General features: G+C 32.6%; 1 protein-coding gene across 1 annotated transcript; it reads right to left on the bottom strand.

Annotated features, from left to right (window-relative positions):
- Nucleotides 1-11018: 11018 nt before the first annotated feature.
- On the bottom strand, nucleotides 11019-14777 carry LOC124314569 (uncharacterized protein K02A2.6-like). The gene has a single exon (XM_046779766.1). It carries the CDS (start codon nucleotides 14775-14777, stop codon nucleotides 11019-11021), a length of 3759 nt encoding a protein of 1252 aa, XP_046635722.1.
- Between the last annotated feature and the right edge of the window lie 7707 nt (nucleotides 14778-22484).

The raw sequence follows: 22484 nt of genomic DNA, 5'->3' as shown, positions 1-22484 counted from the left end.
AACCATTTTTCTAAAACTATTTCTTCATGAATTGATTTATGAATTGATTGATTCAATTGACTTGATTTGGTGTATTAGACATTGATATACACATTCAGTAATAAAAAATTGTTTTTAACAAGAGAAATAATCATTATATCAACTTCAAACTTCCTGGGAAATTTTCTATGAACCATTTTTCTAAAACTATTTCTTCATGAATTGATTTATGAATTGATTGATTCAATTGACTTGATTTGGTGTATTAGACATTGATTCACACATTCTGTAATAAAAAAAATAGGTTTTAACAAGAGAAATAATTATTATAGCAACTTCAAACTTCCTGGGAAATTTTCTACGAACCATTTTTATAAAACTATTTCTTCATGAATTGATTTATGAATTTATTGATTCAATTGAATTGATTTGGTGTATTAGACATTGATATACACATTCAGTAATAAAAAAATTTGTTTTAAAAAGAGAAATAATCATTATAGCAACTTCAAACCCTTAAGAAATTTTCTATGAACCATTTTTATAAAAGTGTTTCTTCATGAATTTATTTATGAATTTAACGATTCAATTGACTTGATTTGGTGTATTAGACATCGATTTACACTTTCTGTAATAAAAAAATTGTTTTTAACAAGAGAAATAATCATTATAGCAACTTCAAACTTCCTGGGAAATTTTCTATGAACCATTTTTCTAAAACTATTTCTTCGTGAATTGATTTATGAATTTATTGATTCAATTGACTTGATTTGATGAAAAGACATCGATTTACACATTCTATAATAAAAAAATTGGTTTTAACAAGAGAAATAATCATTATAGCAACTTCAAACTTCCTAGGAAATTTTCTATGAACCATTTTTCTAAAACTATTTCTTCATGAATTGATTTATGAATTGATTGATTCAATTGAATGGATTTGGTGTATAAGACATCGATATACACTTTCTGTAATAAAAAAATTGGTTTTAACAAGAGAAATAATCATTATAGCAACTTCAAACTTCCTAGGAAATTTTCTATGAACCATTTTTCTTAAACTATTTCTTCATGAATTGATTTATGAATTGATTGATTCAATTGACTTGATTTGGTGTATTAGACATTGATTCACACATTCTGTAATAAAACAAAATAGGTTTTAACAAGATAAATAATTATTATAGCAACTTCAAACTTCCTGGGAAATATTCTAAGAACCATTTTTATAAAACTATTTTTTTCATGAATTGATTTATGAATTTATTGATTCAATTGACTTGATTTGGTGTATTAGACATCGATTTACACATTCTGTAATAAAAAAATTGTTTTTAACAAGAGAAATAATCATTATAGCAACTTCAAACTTCCTGGGAAATTTTCTACGAACTATTTTTATAAAACTATTTCTTCATGAATTGATTTATGAATTTATTGATTCAATTGATTTGGTGTATTAGACATCGATTAACACATTCTGTAATAAAAAATAGGTTTTAACAAGAGAAATAATCATTATAGCAACTTCAAACTTCCTGGGAAATTTTCTACGAACTATTTTTATAAAACTATTTCTTCATGAATTGATTTATGAATTTATTGATTCAATTGATTTGGTGTATTAGACATCGATTAACACATTCTGTAATAAAAAATAGGTTTTAACAAGAGAAATAATTATTATAGCAACTTCAAACTTCCTGGGAAATTTTATAAGAACCATTTTTCTAAAACTATTTCTTCATGAATTGATTTATGAATTTATTGATTCAATTGACTTGAAATGGTGTATAAGAAATCGATTTAAACATTCTGTAATAAAAAATTGGTTTTAACAAGAGAAATAATAATTATAGCAACTTCAAACTTCCTGGGAAATTTTCTACGAACCATTTTTATAAAACTATTTCTTCATGAATTGATTTATGAATTTAATTATTCAATTGACTTGATTTGGTGTATTAGACATCGATATACACATCAGTAATAAAAAATTGATTTTAACAAGAGAAATAATCATTATATCAACTTCAAACTTCCTGGGAAATTTTCTATGAACCATTTTTCTAAAACTATTTCTTCATGAATTGATTTATGAATTGATTGATTCAATTGACTTGATTTGGTGTATTAGACATTGATATACACATTCAGTAATAAAAAATTGTTTTTAACAAGAGAAATAATCATTATATCAACTTCAAACTTCCTGGGAAATTTTCTATGAACCATTTTTCTAAAACTATTTCTTCATGAATTGATTTATGAATTGATTGATTCAATTGACTTGATTTGGTGTATTAGACATTGATTCACACATTCTGTAATAAAAAAAATAGGTTTTAACAAGAGAAATAATTATTATAGCAACTTCAAACTTCCTGGGAAATTTTCTACGAACCATTTTTATAAAACTATTTCTTCATGAATTGATTTATGAATTTATTGATTCAATTGAATTGATTTGGTGTATTAGACATTGATATACACATTCAGTAATAAAAAAATTTGTTTTAAAAAGAGAAATAATCATTATAGCAACTTCAAACCCTTAAGAAATTTTCTATGAACCATTTTTATAAAAGTGTTTCTTCATGAATTTATTTATGAATTTAACGATTCAATTGACTTGATTTGGTGTATTAGACATCGATTTACACTTTCTGTAATAAAAAAATTGTTTTTAACAAGAGAAATAATCATTATAGCAACTTCAAACTTCCTGGGAAATTTTCTATGAACCATTTTTCTAAAACTATTTCTTCGTGAATTGATTTATGAATTTATTGATTCAATTGACTTGATTTGATGAAAAGACATCGATTTACACATTCTATAATAAAAAAATTGGTTTTAACAAGAGAAATAATCATTATAGCAACTTCAAACTTCCTAGGAAATTTTCTATGAACCATTTTTCTAAAACTATTTCTTCATGAATTGATTTATGAATTGATTGATTCAATTGAATGGATTTGGTGTATAAGACATCGATATACACTTTCTGTAATAAAAAAATTGGTTTTAACAAGAGAAATAATCATTATAGCAACTTCAAACTTCCTAGGAAATTTTCTATGAACCATTTTTCTTAAACTATTTCTTCATGAATTGATTTATGAATTGATTGATTCAATTGACTTGATTTGGTGTATTAGACATTGATTCACACATTCTGTAATAAAACAAAATAGGTTTTAACAAGATAAATAATTATTATAGCAACTTCAAACTTCCTGGGAAATATTCTAAGAACCATTTTTATAAAACTATTTTTTTCATGAATTGATTTATGAATTTATTGATTCAATTGACTTGATTTGGTGTATTAGACATCGATTTACACATTCTGTAATAAAAAAATTGTTTTTAACAAGAGAAATAATCATTATAGCAACTTCAAACTTCCTGGGAAATTTTCTACGAACTATTTTTATAAAACTATTTCTTCATGAATTGATTTATGAATTTATTGATTCAATTGATTTGGTGTATTAGACATCGATTAACACATTCTGTAATAAAAAATAGGTTTTAACAAGAGAAATAATCATTATAGCAACTTCAAACTTCCTGGGAAATTTTCTACGAACTATTTTTATAAAACTATTTCTTCATGAATTGATTTATGAATTTATTGATTCAATTGATTTGGTGTATTAGACATCGATTAACACATTCTGTAATAAAAAATAGGTTTTAACAAGAGAAATAATTATTATAGCAACTTCAAACTTCCTGGGAAATTTTATAAGAACCATTTTTCTAAAACTATTTCTTCATGAATTGATTTATGAATTTATTAATTCAATTGACTTGAAATGGTGTATTAGACATCAATTTACACATTCTGTAATAAAAAAATTTGTTTAAACAAGAGAAATAATTATTATAGCAACTTCAAACTTCCTGGGAAATTTTCTATGAACCATTTTTCTAAAACTATTTCTTCATGAATTTATTTATGAATTTAACGATTCAATTGACTTGATTTTGTGTATTAGACATCGATTTACACATTTTGTAATAAAAAAATTGTTTTTAACAAGAGAAATAATCATTATAGCAACTTCAAACTTCCTGGGAAATTTTCTATGAACCAATTTTCTAAAACATATATTTCATGCTAGATGTTTTGGACGTTTTTTGGTATTTTTCAACACCTATGCAACCTGTCATATGTAACGAATTTTCTCTTTTCATAATTTTAAAAAAGAGTGTTCTACACTGATTCAACATGAAAAATACCATAACATGTGATAGGAAAGGTCTCCACCACGATTTGGAAATATCTCATGCTAGATGTTTGGGACGTTTTTTGGTATTTCTTCAACACCAATGCTACCTGTCACATGTAATGAGTTTTCTCTTTTAATTATTGTAAAATAGAGTATTCTGCACTGATTCAACATGAAAAATACCATTACATGTGATAGGAAAGGTCTCCACCACGAATTGGAAATATTTCAGGCTAGATGTTTGGGTCGTTTTTTTGGTATTTCTTCAACACCAAAGCAACTTGTCACATGTAGTGCATTTTCTCTTATAATTATTGTAAAACATAGTATTCTACACTGATTCAACATGAAAAATACCATTACATGTGATAGGAAAGGTCTCAACCACGATTTGGAAATATTTCATGCCAGATGTTTGGGACGTTTTTTGGTATTTCTTCAACACCAATGCAACCTGTTACATGTAATGAGTTTTCTCTTATAATTATTGTAAAATAGAGTATTCTACACTGATTAAACATGAAAAATACCATTACATCTAATAGGAAAGGTCTCCACCACGATTTGGAAATATTTCATGCTAGATGTTTGGGACGTTTTTTTGGTATTTCTTCAACACCAAAGCAACTTGTCACATGAAGTGAGTTTTCTCTTATAATTATTGTAAAACAGAGTATTCTTCACTGATTCAACATGAAAAATACCATTACATGTGATAGGAAAGGTCTCCACCACGATTTGGAAATAATTCATGCGAGATGTTTGGGACGTTTTTTGGTATTTCTTCAACACCAATGCAACCTGTCACATGTAATGAGTCTTATTTTATAATTATTGTAAAATAGAGTATTCTTCACTGATTCAACATGAAAAATACCATTACATGTGATAGGAAAGGTCTCCACCACGATTTGGAAATATTTCATGCTAGATGTTAGGGACGTTTTTTGGTATTTCGTCAACACCAATGCAACCTGTTACATGTAATGAGTTTTATCTTATAATTATTGTAAAATAAAGTATTCTACACTGATTCAACATGAAAAATACCATTACATGTGATAGGAAAGGTCTCCACCACGATTTGGAAATATTTCAGGCTAGATGTTTGGGACGTTTTTTGGTATTTCTTCAACACCAATGCAACCTGTCACATGTAATGAGTTTTCTTATATAATTATTGTAAAATAGAGTATTTTACACTGATTCAACATGAAAAATATCATTACATGTGATAGGAAAGGTCTCCACCACGATTTGGAAATATTTCAGGCTAGATGTTTGGCTCGTTTTTTTGGTATTTCTTCAACACCAAAGCAACTTGTAACATGAAGTGAATTTTCTCTTATAATTATTGTAAAACAGAGTATTCTTGACTGATTCAACATGAAAAATACCATTACATGTGATAAGAAAGGTCTCCACCACGATTTGGAAATATTTCAGGCTAGATGTTTGGGTCGTTTTTTGGTATTTCTTCAACACCAAAGCAACCTGTCACATGTAGTGAATTTTCTCTTATAATTATTGTAAAACAGAGTATTCTACACTGATTCAACATGAAAAATACCATTACATGTGATAGGAAAGGTCTCCACCACGATTTGGAAAAAATTCATGCTAGATGTTTGGGACGTTTTTTGGTATTTCTACAACACCAATGCAACCTGTAACATGTAATGCGTTTTCTCTTATAATTATTGTAAAATAGAGTATTCTACACTGATTCAACATGAAAAATACCATTACATGTGATAGGAAAGGTCTCCACCACGATTTGAAAATGTTTCAGGCTAGATGTTTGGGTCGTTTTTTTGGTATTTCTTCAACACCAAAGCAACTTGTCACATGTAGTGAGTTTTCTCTTATAATTATTGTAAAACAGAGTATTCTTCACTGATTCAACATGAAAAATATCATTACACATGTAACGAATTTTCTCTTTTAATAATTTTAAAAAAGAGTATTCTACACTGATTAAACATGAAAAATACCATTACATGTGATAGGAAAGGTCTCCACCACGATTTGGAAATATTTCAGGCTAGATGTTTGGCTCGTTTTTTTGGTATTTCTTCAACACCAAAGCAACTTGTCACATGAAGTGAGTTTTCTCTTATAATTATTGTAAAATAGAGTATTCTACACTGATTCAACATGAAAAATACCATTACATGTGATAGGAAAGGTCTCAACCACGATTTGGAAATATTTCATGCCAGATGTTTGGGACGTTTTTTGGTATTTCTTCAACACCAATGCAACCTGTTACATGTAATGAGTTTTCTCTTATAATTATTGTAAAATAGAGTATTCTACACTGATTCAACATGAAAAATACCATTACATCTAATAGGAAAGGTCTCCACCACGATTTGGAAATATTTCATGCTAGATGTTTGGGACGTTTTTTTGGTATTTCTTCAACACCAAAGCAACTTGTCACATGAAGTGAGTTTTCTCTTATAATTATTGTAAAACAGAGTATTCTTCACTGATTCAACATGAAAAATACCATTACATGTGATAGGAAAGGTCTCCACCACGATTTGGAAATAATTCATGCGAGATGTTTGGGACGTTTTTTGGTATTTCTTCAACACCAATGCAACCTGTCACATGTAATGAGTCTTATTTTATAATTATTGTAAAATAGAGTATTCTACACTGATTCAACATGAAAAATACCATTACATGTGATAGGAAAGGTCTCCACCACGATTTGGAAATATTTCATGCTAGATGTTAGGGACGTTTTTTGGTATTTCGTCAACACCAATGCAACCTGTTACATGTAATGAGTTTTATCTTATAATTATTGTAAAATAAAGTATTCTACACTGATTCAACATGAAAAATACCATTACATGTGATAGGAAAGGTCTCCACCACGATTTGGAAATATTTCAGGCTAGATGTTTGGGACGTTTTTTGGTATTTCTTCAACACCAATGCAACCTGTCACATGTAATGAGTTTTCTTATATAATTATTGTAAAATAGAGTATTTTACACTGAATCAACATGAAAAATATCATTACATGTGATAGGAAAGGTCTCCACCACGATTTGGAAATATTTCAGGCTAGATGTTTGGCTCGTTTTTTTGGTATTTCTTCAACACCAAAGCAACTTGTAACATGAAGTGAATTTTCTCTTATAATTATTGTAAAACAGAGTATTCTTGACTGATTCAACATGAAAAATACCATTACATGTGATAAGAAAGGTCTCCACCACGATTTGGAAATATTTCAGGCTAGATGTTTGGGTCGTTTTTTGGTATTTCTTCAACACCAAAGCAACCTGTCACATGTAGTGAATTTTCTCTTATAATTATTGTAAAACAGAGTATTCTACACTGATTCAACATGAAAAATACCATTACATGTGATAGGAAAGGTCTCCACCACGATTTGGAAAAAATTCATGCTAGATGTTTGGGACGTTTTTTGGTATTTCTACAACACCAATGCAACCTGTAACATGTAATGCGTTTTCTCTTATAATTATTGTAAAATAGAGTATTCTACACTGATTCAACATGAAAAATACCATTACATGTGATAGGAAAGGTCTCCACCACGATTTGAAAATGTTTCAGGCTAGATGTTTGGGTCGTTTTTTTGGTATTTCTTCAACACCAAAGCAACTTGTCACATGTAGTGAGTTTTCTCTTATAATTATTGTAAAACAGAGTATTCTTCACTGATTCAACATGAAAAATATCATTACACATGTAACGAATTTTCTCTTTTAATAATTTTAAAAAAGAGTATTCTACACTGATTAAACATGAAAAATACCATTACATGTGATAGGAAAGGTCTCCACCACGATTTGGAAATATTTCAGGCTAGATGTTTGGCTCGTTTTTTGGTATTTCTTCAACACCAAAGCAACTTGTCACATGAAGTGAGTTTTCTCTTATAATTATTGTAAAATAGAGTATTCTACACTGATTCAACATGAAAAATACCATTACATGTGATAGGAAAGGTCTCAACCACGATTTGGAAATATTTCATGCCAGATGTTTGGGACGTTTTTTGGTATTTCTTCAACACCAATGCAACCTGTTACATGTAATGAGTTTTCTCTTATAATTATTGTAAAATAGAGTATTCTACACTGATTCAACATGAAAAATACCATTACATCTAATAGGAAAGGTCTCCACCACGATTTGGAAATATTTCTGGCTAGATGTTAGGGTCGTTTTTTTGGTATTTCTTCAACACCATTGCAACTTGTCACATTTGATGAATTTTCTCTTTTAATAATTTTTAAACAGAGTATTCTACACTGATTCAACATGAAAAATACCATTACATGTGATAGGAAAGGTCTCCACCACGATTTGGAAATATTTCATGCTAGATGTTTGGGACGTTTTTTGGTATTTCTTCAACACCAATGCAACCTGTCACATGTAACGAATTTTCTCTATTAATAATTTTAAAAAAGAGTATTCTACACTGATTAAACATGAAAAATACCATTACATGTTATAGGAAAGGTCTCCACCACGATTTGGAAATATTTCAGGCTAGATGTTTGGCTCGTTTTTTTGGTATTTCTTCAACACCAAAGCAACTTGTCACATGAAGTGAGTTTTCTCTTATAATTATTGTAAAACAGAGTATTCTTCACTGATTCAACATGAAAAATACCATTACATGTGATAGGAAAGGTCTCCACCACGATTTGGAAATAATTCATGCTAGATGTTTGGGACGTTTTTTGGTATTTCTACAACACCAATGCAACCTGTCACATGTAATGAGTTTTCTCTTATAATTATTGTAAAATAGAGTATTCTACACTGAATTAACATGAAAAATACCATTACATGTGATAGGAAAGGTCTCCACCACGATTTGGAAATAATTCATGCTAGATGTTTGGGACGTTTTTTGGTATTTCTACAACACTAACGCAACCTGTTACATGTAATGAGTTTTCTCTTATAATTATTGTAAAATAGAGTATTCTACACTGATTAAACATGAAAAATACCATTACATGTGATAGGAAAGGTCTCCACCACGATTTGAAAATATTTCAGGCTAGATGTTTGGGTCGTTTTTTTGGTATTTCTTCAACACCAAAGCAACTTGTCACATGTAGGGAGTTTTCTCTTATAATTATTGTAAAACAGAGTATTCTTCACTGATTCAACATGAAAAATACCATTACATGTGATAGGAAAGGTCTCCACCACGATTTGGAAATATTTCATGCTAGATGTTTGGGACGTTTTTTGGTATTTCTTCAACACCAATGCAACCTGTCACATGTAACGAATTTTCTCTATTAATAATTTTAAAAAAGAGTATTCTACACTGATTAAACATGAAAAATACCATTACATGTTATAGGAAAGGTCTCCACCACGATTTGGAAATATTTCAGGCTAGATGTTTGGCTCGTTTTTTTGGTATTTCTTCAACACCAAAGCAACTTGTCACATGAAGTGAGTTTTCTCTTATAATTATTGTAAAACAGAGTATTCTTCACTGATTCAACATGAAAAATACCATTACATGTGATAGGAAAGGTCTCCACCACGATTTGGAAATAATTCATGCTAGATGTTTGGGACGTTTTTTGGTATTTCTACAACACCAATGCAACCTGTCACATGTAATGAGTTTTCTCTTATAATTATTGTAAAATAGAGTATTCTACACTGAATTAACATGAAAAATACCATTACATGTGATAGGAAAGGTCTCCACCACGATTTGGAAATAATTCATGCTAGATGTTTGGGTCGTTTTTTTGGTATTTCTTCAACACCAAAGCAACTTGTCACATGTAGGGAGTTTTCTCTTATAATTATTGTAAAACAGAGTATTCTTCACTGATTCAACATGAAAAATACCATTACATGTGATAGGAAAGGTCTCCACCACGATTTGGAAATATTTCATGCTAGATGTTAGGGACGTTTTTTGGTATTTCGTCAACACCAATGCAACCTGTTACATGTAATGAGTTTTATCTTATAATTATTGTAAAATAGAGTATTCTACACTGATTCAACATGAAAAATACCATTACATGTGTAATATTCTCACATGTGTATTCGTGACTACAGTGAATAGAACTAATGAACTAACTGTTCTTTACTACAAGGGGCAGCGCGTTATATAGCAGCGCATGGTATATCGGGTTACTACGGGATACATGATATCTATTGGGGGCATATGCTATAGCTACGCTACATTCACTTTCCTTTTTTTGAATGAAACATGTTAACTACAAAATCATCTAAACGTTTGGGAGGTTGTCTGTTTCTCTTCGGTCTCGTTGATTCTTCCGGGGATGTTGGTTCGGATTGAACTCTCGTAGGTCGAACTAATTCATTTGGAGGCGGGTTGCGTACAAGTGCTTCCAGTAGTCTAGCTCTGGCTACGCTTATAGCTCGCTGGACGGTATCTCCATCATATGCTTGCGTTCCTTCGACTGGTAATTGGACTCCAGCCGGCGGTGCGTCATTGGCGTTCTCAGGTTCTTCTACTGGTTCATTTTGTTGTGGGTCGTCGTGAACTGGAACCTGAATCTGCTCTGGAAAGTTAAAGTTTTCAAGTGCTTTATGATAATACTCATCTTCTGATTCTTCTGATTCTTCTGATTCTTCATCTTTTCTTTCAATTTTCTTGAAGAAAGTAACGTTGCGAGTAACTTTCTTGTTATTTCTTTCTGCAGTGATCATGCTTTTCTTCACTTCAGTAATACGATACGGAGACGGATCAAATGGCGCTTGTAGTTTGTTTGCCAGTTTGTCTCTTCGTTATAATACAAAATCTCCTTCCTTTAGTTCTCTATGCTTTGCCTTTTTGTCTGCATTTTCTTTCATGCGACTTTTTGATTTTAGGTCTTTGTTTCTTATTTCTTCTTCTTTCTTTATTTTTGGTATTTGCGGTAGACGTGTGCGTAATGACCGTCCGAATAATAAAGTTGCTGGTGCTTTTCCTGTTGAAGCGTGCGGTGAATTTCTATAGTTGAGTAAGAATCTTGGAATTTCTTCTCTCCAATTACGTTTTTCAGCGACTGCACAGCGCAGTGCTTTTTTGAGCGTCTTCATGAATCTTTCTACTCCGCCATTGGCTTGTGGCCATAGGGGAGTGACTCTTCTGTGTTTGAAATTTAAATCTTGAGCAAATTGTTTAAAATCATAACTCTGAAATGGCGGACCGTTGTCGCTTTTAACCACTTCAGGTATTCCAAACTGTGCAAAGATATCTTCTAGTTTCTTTGTTACCACTTTTGCTGACGTTGATGAAACTTTCGTTACGACAGGATATCTTGAGTAGTCGTCGTAAACAACTAACAAATGTTCTCCCATCGGCATGTCTGCAAAATCTATACTGACCTCAGTCCAAGGTTCAGCTGGTAAACTTGACATTTGCAATGGTTCAGGGCTATTTTTCTTGCTGCATGCTTGGCATGGAATGCAATTTGTTACTTTTCTCTCAACCGCTTTGTCGATTCCTGGAAACCAAACTTTTTCTCTTAGTAACGCTTTAGTTTTAACGATACCTTGGTGTCCTTGATGCGCGATGTCAATTATTTTTTCTGTTAAGGAATGAGGAATAACTATACGGGTGTCTTTTAACAACATTTCACCTTCCTCAGTTTCAATTCTCGTCAGTTGCAGCTGGATTTGTTTGAGTGAGATAAACCAATCTTTTTCTTGACTGTTCAGTTTTTCTACTTCTTCCTTTTTGCAACGTTTTTGACTAAGGATCTTGAAAATCAGTTGTATTGCTTTGTCTTCTTTTGTGGCGCTCGTGATGCTGCCAAGATGAACTGGTTTTGGAACTGATTTCATACAGATTGAATTGACGTAATTTTCAGCAATTGATTGTTCTCTTGTTGAGACTGCTGTTGACGGTATAGGGTGTCGTGACATGTAATCAGCTGGGTTGGATTTTCCGGGCTGATAAATGACAGTGAAGTCATATAATTGAAGCTTTAAAAGCCAGCGCTCAATTCTTGCAGGAGGCTGAATGAGCGGCTTGTTGAAAATTGCTTCTAGTGGCTTATGATCTGTTATCACGGTGAATTCCTTACCGGTTACGTAGAGATGAAAATGGAGGATCGCCCATGTAATGGCGAGTGCTTCTCTCTCAGTCTGCGAATAGCGTGACTCTACGTCTGTCAACAGTCTGCTAGCGTAGGCGATAATGGAGTTTGATCCATCTTTTGAAACTTGTGTCAAGATTGCGCCTAGGCCTCGTGGGCTTGCATCGACCACGATAGACGTTGGTTTTCCTACGTCGAAATAAGAGAGTGTTACGGCTTTGCAGAGACTTTTCTTTAAATTTTTGAATGCTTTTTCTTGTTCTTCCTTCCACACCCATTCTTGCTTGGTGTGAGTAAGGCGTCTTAGCGGCTCGCTGATTGCAGCGGCATTAGGGATGAAACGGCTACAGTATGTTACCATTCCTAAAAAGCTTGATACTTCGTCAGGCGTTGAAGGTGGTTCTGCTTTCTTGATAGCCTCTACTTTAGCTTGAGTTGGTGAAACTCCTTTTCCGCTAAAGTGTAATCCGAAGAAGTCAATTTCTTCTTTTCCAAATTCACATTTCTCAAAATTGAGTGTGAGATTTTTGTCCATGAGTCTCTTCAGTACCTTTTCCAGGCTTGAATCATGTTCTTCTTTTGTTTTTCCTGTAACAAAAATGTCATCACTTCTGTTTACCACACCTGGGATTCCGCTTACTGTTTGGCGAATGACGTCATCAAAAATTTCAGACGCGCAATTCATTCCAAAGTTCAATCTTTTGTAACGAAATAATCCACGGTGTGTTGAAAAAGTTGTAATGTACCTTGATTCTGGAGCTAGTTCTAGCTGATGATATCCTTGATTCATGTCTAGTTTTGAAAAGTATTTTGCTCCATTTAAATCCACAACTAAATCTTCTATAGTTGGAATAATGTGTCTGATTCGCAAGATTGCTTTGTTTGGTGCTCGCATGTCGACACATACTCTTAGTTTTCCTGGTTGCTTTGGCTTTGGTACAGCATGACATGGAGAAATCCATTCAGTTGGGCCATCTGTGACAGGTTCAATTATGTCTTCATTTTCCAGGTTTGTCAGCTCTTTGTCAACACATTTGCGCAGGTGAAAACCGATTCTCCTGTGTTTTTGAGTTACTGACTGGATCGACTGATCTATGTGTAATTTTACCTGGTAATTCTTCATTTTTCCAAGTCCCGAAAACAGTGGTCCAAACTTTTGTTTTACGAATGAATAGTCATTTGAAGAAGATACTGAGTTTGATACTTTTACCAACTTGAGCTCTTTTGCTGTGGAGTATCCAAGAAGGTTGTCAGCCTTTTCATTGTCGCTAACGTAAATAACAGCATCGGCATATGCGTGTTTTGATTCAATCAGTGTCTTGAATTTGCCTATAATTTTCAAAGGATTTCCGCCGTATCCATTAACGGAGTTTCCTGTAGGATGAAGTGTCGGCTTGTTTGGGAGTTCATTGTATTCTTTGAAACTCAGCAGGTTGCAAGTTGATCCTGTGTCGATCATCATCTTGCATTTTCCGCCACACAGCTTAATGTGTGTGAGTGGCCTGTCATCCGATCTTGTTGGACTAATTGTCCAAGTCGACTCGTCACTCGAGCTCTCTCGGTCGTTGACTTGTCTGGTGTGCTCTTGCTTTGAAGATGATCCGGGCTTGGCTTTCTTGTTCGTGCAGCACTTGCTGAAATGATTCAACATTCCACAAGCTTCACATTTCTTGCCTTTTGCCGGGCACGGTTTTGATTCGGGATGCGGCCAGTCATATCCACAATTTCGACATTTGCCTTTTGCCGGACACGGACTTCCTGTGTGAGGCCATTGTCCTCCACATTTGCGACATTTCGACGTCTTCTTCTTTCCGTTGTCTCCGGTTTCTTTATGCGACTTAAATTTGAAATTATTTCTTGACTTATTTACCGAGTTAGTGGCTTGTTTCGATGACTGTTCCACGCTTTCTGCATAGCGATCAGCGGCTTCTGCTGCGCGTGCATTTTCTAGCATTTTTTTCAGGGACAGTTGATCTCTTAAGCACAATTTTCTGAAGTTGCTTGACTTGCAGCCTTGAATAATCTGTAATTTAATTTCTAAGTCAGAATCATTAAAATCACACCTTGTTGCGAGTTGACGGAGTCTTGTTGCAAAAGCGTCCATGTTTTCGCCAGGTTCTTGTCTGGATCTTCGGAAATTAAATACTTCAAGTTCAACATTTTTCTTCGGTTGAAAATAGGCTTGGAAAAGAGGTTTAGCTTTAGAGTAAGTGTTTTTGTCGTCTTGCACACCTGGCAGGGTGTCAAATACGTCTTCAACTTCGGTTCCTGCGTAATGAAGCAGTAAGGCCAGCCTACGCTTATCGGTAGCTGTTTTCTGGTCGGCAGAGTCTGCAGTTTGTGAGACTACATTGATTGCCTCCATAAGCCTTTCGAAGCGAATTATCCACTTCTCCCATCTCAAACCAGCGGTATGCGGATCACAATGAACTTTAAACTGATCAAACTGCGGCAGCGAATCCATTATAAAATGTAAAGGATTTAAAACTTACTTTACCTCGTCGCCAGTGTAATATTCTCACATGTGTATTCGTGACTACAGTGAATAGAACTAATGAACTAACTGTTCTTTACTACAAGGGGCAGCGCGTTATATAGCAGCGCATGGTATATCGGGTTACTACGGGATACATGATATCTATTGGGGGCATATGCTATAGCTACGCTACAACATGTGATAGGAAAGGTCTCCACCACGATTTGGAAATATTTCAGGCTAGATGTTTGGGACGTTTTTTGGTATTTCTTCAACACCAATGCAACCTGTCACATGTAATGAGTTTTCTTATATAATTATTTTAAAATAGAGTATTTTACACTGATTCAACATGAAAAATATCATTACATGTGATAGGAAAGGTCTCCACCACGATTTGGAAATATTTCAGGCTAGATGTTTGGCTCGTTTTTTTGGTATTTCTTCAACACCAAAGCAACTTGTCACATGAAGTGAGTTTTCTCTTATAATTATTGTAAAACAGAGTATTCTTCACTGATTCAACATGAAAAATACCTTTACATGTGATAGGAAAGGTCTCCACCACGATTTGGAAATAATTCATGCTAGATGTTTGGGACGTTTTTTGGTATTTCTACAACACCAATGCAACCTGTCACATGTAATGAGTTTTCTCTTATAATTATTTTAAAATAGAGTATTCTACACTGATTCAACATGAAAAATGCCATTACATGTGATAGGAAAGGTCTCCACCACGATTTGAAAATATTTCAGGCTAGATATTTGGGGCGTTTTTTTGGTATTTCTTCAACACCAAAGCAACTTGTCACATGTAGTGAGTTTTCTCTTATAATTATAATAAAATAGATTATTCTACACTGATTCAACATGAAAAATACCATTACATGTGATAGGAAAGGTCTCCACCACGATTTGGAAATAATTCATGCTAGATGTTTGGGACGTTTTTTGGTATTTCTACAACACTAACGCAACCTGTTACATGTAATGAGTTTTCTCTTATAATTATTGTAAAATAGAGTATTCTACACTGATTAAACATGAAAAATACCATTACATGTGATAGGAAAGGTCTCCACCACGATTTGAAAATATTTCATGCTAGATGTTTGGGACGTTTTTTGGTATTTCTTCAACACCAATGCAACCTGTCACATGTAATGAGTCTTATTTTATAATTATTGTAAAATAGAGTATTCTACACTGATTCAACATGAAAAATACCATTACATGTGATAGGAAAGGTCTCCACCACGATTTGGAAATATTTCTGGCTAGATGTTTGGGTCGTTTTTTTGGTATTTCTTCAACACCAAAGCAACTTGTCACATGTAGTGAGTTTTCTCTTATAATTATTGTAAAACAGAGTATTCTTCACTGATTCAACATGAAAAATACCATAACACATGTAACGAATTTTCTCTTTTAATAATTTTAAAAAAGAGTATTCTACACGGATAAACATGAAAAATACCATTACATGTGATAGGAAAGGTCTCCACCACGATTTGGAAATATTTCAGGCTAGATGTTTGGCTCGTTTTTTTGGTATTTCTTCAACACCAAAGCAACTTGTCACATGAAGTGAGTTTTCTCTTATAATTATTGTAAAACAGAGTATTCTTCACTGATTCAACATGAAAAATACCTTTACATGTGATAGGAAAGGTCTCCACCACGATTTGGAAATAATTCATGCTAGATGTTTGGGACGTTTTTTGGTATTTCTACAACACCAATGCAACCTGTCACATGTAATGAGTTTTCTCTTATAATTATTTTAAAATAGAGTATTCTACACTGATTCAACATGAAAAATGCCATTACATGTGATAGGAAAGGTCTCCACCACGATTTGAAAATATTTCAGGCTAGATATTTGGGGCGTTTTTTTGGTATTTCTTCAACACCAAAGCAACTTGTCACATGTAGTGAGTTTTCTCTTATAATTATAATAAAATAGATTATTCTACACTGATTCAACATGAAAAATACCATTACATGTGATAGGAAAGGTCTCCACCACGATTTGGAAATAATTCATGCTAGATGTTTGGGACGTTTTTTGGTATTTCTACAACACTAACGCAACCTGTTACATGTAATGAGTTTTCTCTTATAATTATTGTAAAATAGAGTATTCTACACTGATTAAACATGAAAAATACCATTACATGTGATAGGAAAGGTCTCCACCACGATTTGAAAATATTTCATGCTAGATGTTTGGGACGTTTTTTGGTATTTCTTCAACACCAATGCAACCTGTCACATGTAATGAGTCTTATTTTATAATTATTGTAAAATAGAGTATTCTACACTGATTCAACATGAAAAATACCATTACATGTGATAGGAAAGGTCTCCACCACGATTTGGAAATATTTCTGGCTAGATGTTTGGGTCGTTTTTTTGGTATTTCTTCAACACCAAAGCAACTTGTCACATGTAGTGAGTTTTCTCTTATAATTATTGTAAAACAGAGTATTCTTCACTGATTCAACATGAAAAATACCATAACACATGTAACGAATTTTCTCTTTTAATAATTTTAAAAAAGAGTATTCTACACGGATAAACATGAAAAATACCATTACATGTGATAGGAAAGGTCTCCACCACGATTTGGAAATATTTCAGGCTAGATGTTTGGCTCGTTTTTTTGGTATTTCTTCAACACCAAAGCAACTTGTCACATGAAGTGAGTTTTCTCTTATAATTATTGTAAAATAGAGTATTCTACACTGATTCAACATGAAAAAAACCATTACATGTGATAGGAAAGGTCTCAACCACGATTTGGAAATATTTCATGCCAGATGTTTGGGACGTTTTTTGGTATTTCTTCAACACCAATGCAACCTGTTACATGTAATGAGTTTTCTCTTATAATTATTGTAAAATAGAGTATTCTACACTGATTCAACATGAAAAATACCATTACATCTAATAGGAAAGGTCTCCACCACGATTTGGAAATATTTCATGCTAGATGTTTGGGACGTTTTTTGGTATTTCTTCAACACCAATGCAACCTGTCACATGTAATGAGTCTTCGGTTACTATTATTGTAAAATAGAGGATTCTACACTAAATAAACATGAAACATACCATAACATGTTATAGGAAAGGTCTCCAACACGATTTGGAAATATTTCTGGCTAGATGTTAGGGTCGTTTTTTTGGTATTTCTTCAACACCATTGCAACTTGTCACATTTGATGAATTTTCTCTTTTAATAATTTTTAAACAGAGTATTCTACACTGATTCAACATGAAAAATACCATTACATGTGATAGGAAAGGTCTCCACCACGATTTGGAAATATTTCATGCTAGATGTTTGGGACGTTTTTTGGTATTTCTTCAACACCAATGCAACCTGTCACATGTAACGAATTTTTTCTTTTAATAATTTTAAAAAAGAGTATTCTACACTGATTAAACATGAAAAATACCATTACATGTTATAGGAAAGGTCTCCACCACGATTTGGAAATATTTCAGGCTAGATGTTTGGCTCGTTTTTTTGGTATTTCTTCAACACCAAAGCAACTTGTCACATGAAGTGAGTTTTCTCTTATAATTATTGTACAACAGAGTATTCTTCACTGATTCAACATGAAAAATACCATTACATGTGATAGGAAAGGTCTCCACCACGATTTGGAAATAATTCATGCTAGATGTTTGGGACGTTTTTTGGTATTTCTACAACACCAATGCAACCTGTCATATGTAATGAGTTTTCTCTTATAATTATTGTAAAATAGAGTATTCTACACTGATTCAACATGAAAAATACCATTACATGTGATAGGAAAGGTCTCCACCACGATTTGGAAATAATTCATGCTAGATGTTTGGGACGTTTTTTGGTATTTCTACAACACTAACGCAACCTGTTACATGTAATGAGTTTTCTCTTATAATTATTGTAAAATAGAGTATTCTACACTGATTAAACATGAAAAATACCATTACATGTGATAGGAAAGGTCTCCACCACGATTTGAAAATATTTCAGGCTAGATGTTTGGGTCGTTTTTTTGGTATTTCTTCAACACCAAAGCAACTTGTCACATGTAGTGAGTTTTCTCTTATAATTATTGTAAAACAGAGTATTCTTCACTGATTCAACATGAAAAATACACTTACATGTGATAGGAAAGGTCTCCACCACGATTTGGAAATATTTCATGCTAGATGTTTGGGACGTTTTTTGGTATTTCTTCAACACCAATGCAACCTGTCACATGTAATGAGTCTTATTTTATAATTATTGTAAAATAGAGTATTCTACACTGATTCAACATGAAAAATACCATTACATGTGATAGGAAAGGTCTCCACTACGATTTGAAAATGTTTCAGGCTAGATGATTGGGTCGTTTTTTTGGTATTTCTTCAACACCAAAGCAACTTGTCACATGTAGTGAGTTTTCTCTTATAATTATTGTAAAACAGAGTATTCTTCACTGATTCAACATGAAAAATATCATTACACATGTAACGAATTTTCTCTTTTAATAATTTTAAAAAAGAGTATTCAACACTGATTAAACATGAAAAATACCATTACATGTGATAGGAAAGGTCTCCACCACGATTTGGAAATATTTCAGGCTAGATGTTTGGCTCGTTTTTTTGGTATTTCTTCAACACCAAAGCAACTTGTCACATGAAGTGAGTTTTCTCTTATAATTATTGTAAAATAGAGTATTCTACACTGATTCAACATGAAAAATACCATTACATGTGATAGGAAAGGTCTCAACCACGATTTGGAAATATTTCATGCCAGATGTTTGGGACGTTTTTTGGTATTTCTTCAACACCAATGCAACCTGTTACATGTAATGAGTTTTCTCTTATAATTATTGTAAGATAGAGTATTCTACATTGATTCAACATGAAAAATACCATTACATCTAATAGGAAAGGTCTCCACCACGATTTGGAAATATTTCATGCTAGATGTTTGGGACGTTTTTTGGTATTTCTTCAACACCAATGCAACCTGTCACATGTAATGAGTCTTCGGTTACTATTATTGTAAAATAGAGGATTCTACACTAAATAAACATGAAAAATACCATAACATGTTATAGGAAAGGTCTCCACCACGATTTGGAAATATTTCTGGCTAGATGTTAGGGTCGTTTTTTTGGTATTTCTTCAACACCATTGCAACTTGTCACATTTGATGAATTTTCTCTTTTAATAATTTTTAAACAGAGTATTCTACACTGATTCAACATGAAAAATACCATTACATGTGATAGGAAAGGTCTCCACCACGATTTGGAAATATTTCATGCTAGATGTTTGGGACGTTTTTTGGTATTTCTTCAACACCAATGCAACCTGTCACATGTAACGAATTTTCTCTATTAATAATTTTAAAAAAGAGTATTCTACACTGATTAAACATGAAAAATACCATTACATGTTATAGGAAAGGTCTCCACCACGATTTGGAAATATTTCAGGCTAGATGTTTGGCTCGTTTTTTTGGTATTTCTTCAACACCAAAGCAACTTGTCACATGAAGTGAGTTTTCTCTTATAATTATTGTAAAACAGAGTATTCTTCACTGATTCAACATGAAAAATACCATTACATGTGATAGGAAAGGTCTCCACCACGATTTGGAAATAATTCATGCTAGATGTTTGGGACGTTTTTTGGTATTTCTACAACACTAACGCAACCTGTTACATGTAATGAGTTTTCTCTTATAATTATTGTAAAATAGAGTATTCTACACTGATTAAACATGAAAAATACCATTACATGTGATAGGAAAGGTCTCCACCACGATTTGAAAATATTTCAGGCTAGATGTTTGGGTCGTTTTTTTGGTATTTCTTCAACACCAAAGCAACTTGTCACATGTAGGGAGTTTTCTCTTATAATTATTGTAAAACAGAGTATTCTTCACTGATTCAACATGAAAAATACCATTACATGTGATAGGAAAGGTCTCCACCACGATTTGGAAATATTTCATGCTAGATGTTAGGGACGTTTTTTGGTATTTCGTCAACACCAATGCAACCTGTTACATGTAATGAGTTTTATCTTATAATTATTGTAAAATAGAGTATTCTACACTGATTCAACATGAAAAATACCATTACATGTGATAGGAAAGGTCTCCACCACGATTTGGAAATATTTCAGGCTAGATGTTTGGGACGTTTTTTGGTATTTCTTCAACACCAATGCAACCTGTCACATGTAATGAGTTTTCTTATATAATTATTTTAAAATAGAGTATTTTACACTGATTCAACATGAAAAATATCATTACATATGATAGGAAAGGTCTCCACCACGATTTGGAAATATTTCAGGCTAGATGTTTGGCTCGTTTTTTTGGTATTTCTTCAACACCAAAGCAACTTGTCACATGAAGTGAGTTTTCTCTTATAATTATTGTAAAACAGAGTATTCTTCACTGATTCAACATGAAAAATACCTTTACATGTGATAGGAAAGGTCTCCACCACGATTTGGAAATAATTCATGCTAGATGTTTGGGACGTTTTTTGGTATTTCTACAACACCAATGCAACCTGTCACATGTAATGAGTTTTCTCTTATAATTATTTTAAAATAGAGTATTCTACACTGATTCAACATGAAAAATGCCATTACATGTGATAGGAAAGGTCTCCACCACGATTTGAAAATATTTCAGGCTAGATATTTGGGGCGTTTTTTTGGTATTTCTTCAACACCAAAGCAACTTGTCACATGTAGTGAGTTTTCTCTTATAATTATAATAAAATAGATTATTCTACACTGATTCAACATGAAAAATACCATTACATGTGATAGGAAAGGTCTCCACCACGATTTGGAAATAATTCATGCTAGATGTTTGGGACGTTTTTTGGTATTTCTACAACACTAACGCAACCTGTTACATGTAATGAGTTTTCTCTTATAATTATTGTAAAATAGAGTATTCTACACTGATTAAACATGAAAAATACCATTACATGTGATAGGAAAGGTCTCCACCACGATTTGAAAATATTTCATGCTAGATGTTTGGGACGTTTTTTGGTATTTCTTCAACACCAATGCAACCTGTCACATGTAATGAGTCTTATTTTATAATTATTGTAAAATAGAGTATTCTACACTGATTCAACATGAAAAATACCATTACATGTGATAGGAAAGGTCTCCACCACGATTTGGAAATATTTCTGGCTAGATGTTTGGGTCGTTTTTTTGGTATTTCTTCAACACCAAAGCAACTTGTCACATGTAGTGAGTTTTCTCTTATAATTATTGTAAAACAGAGTATTCTTCACTGATTCAACATGAAAAATACCATAACACATGTAACGAATTTTCTCTTTTAATAATTTTAAAAAAGAGTATTCTACACGGATAAACATGAAAAATACCATTACATGTGATAGGAAAGGTCTCCACCACGATTTGGAAATATTTCTGGCTAGATGTTAGGGTCGTTTTTTTGGTATTTCTTCAACACCATTGCAACTTGTCATATTTGATGAATTTTCTCTTTTAATAATTTTTAAACAGAGTATTCTACACTGATTCAACATAAAAAATACCATTACATGTGATAGGAAAGGTCTCCACCACGATTTGGAAATATTTCATGCTAGATGTTTGGGACGTTTTTTGGTATTTCTTCAACAC

This window comes from Daphnia pulicaria, chromosome 10 (genome assembly GCF_021234035.1).
Source record: "Daphnia pulicaria isolate SC F1-1A chromosome 10, SC_F0-13Bv2, whole genome shotgun sequence".
Lineage (NCBI taxonomy): Eukaryota > Metazoa > Arthropoda > Branchiopoda > Diplostraca > Daphniidae > Daphnia > Daphnia pulicaria.
Note: the sequence above shows the minus strand (reverse complement) of the source record. Positions and strands in the feature narration are given on the sequence as shown.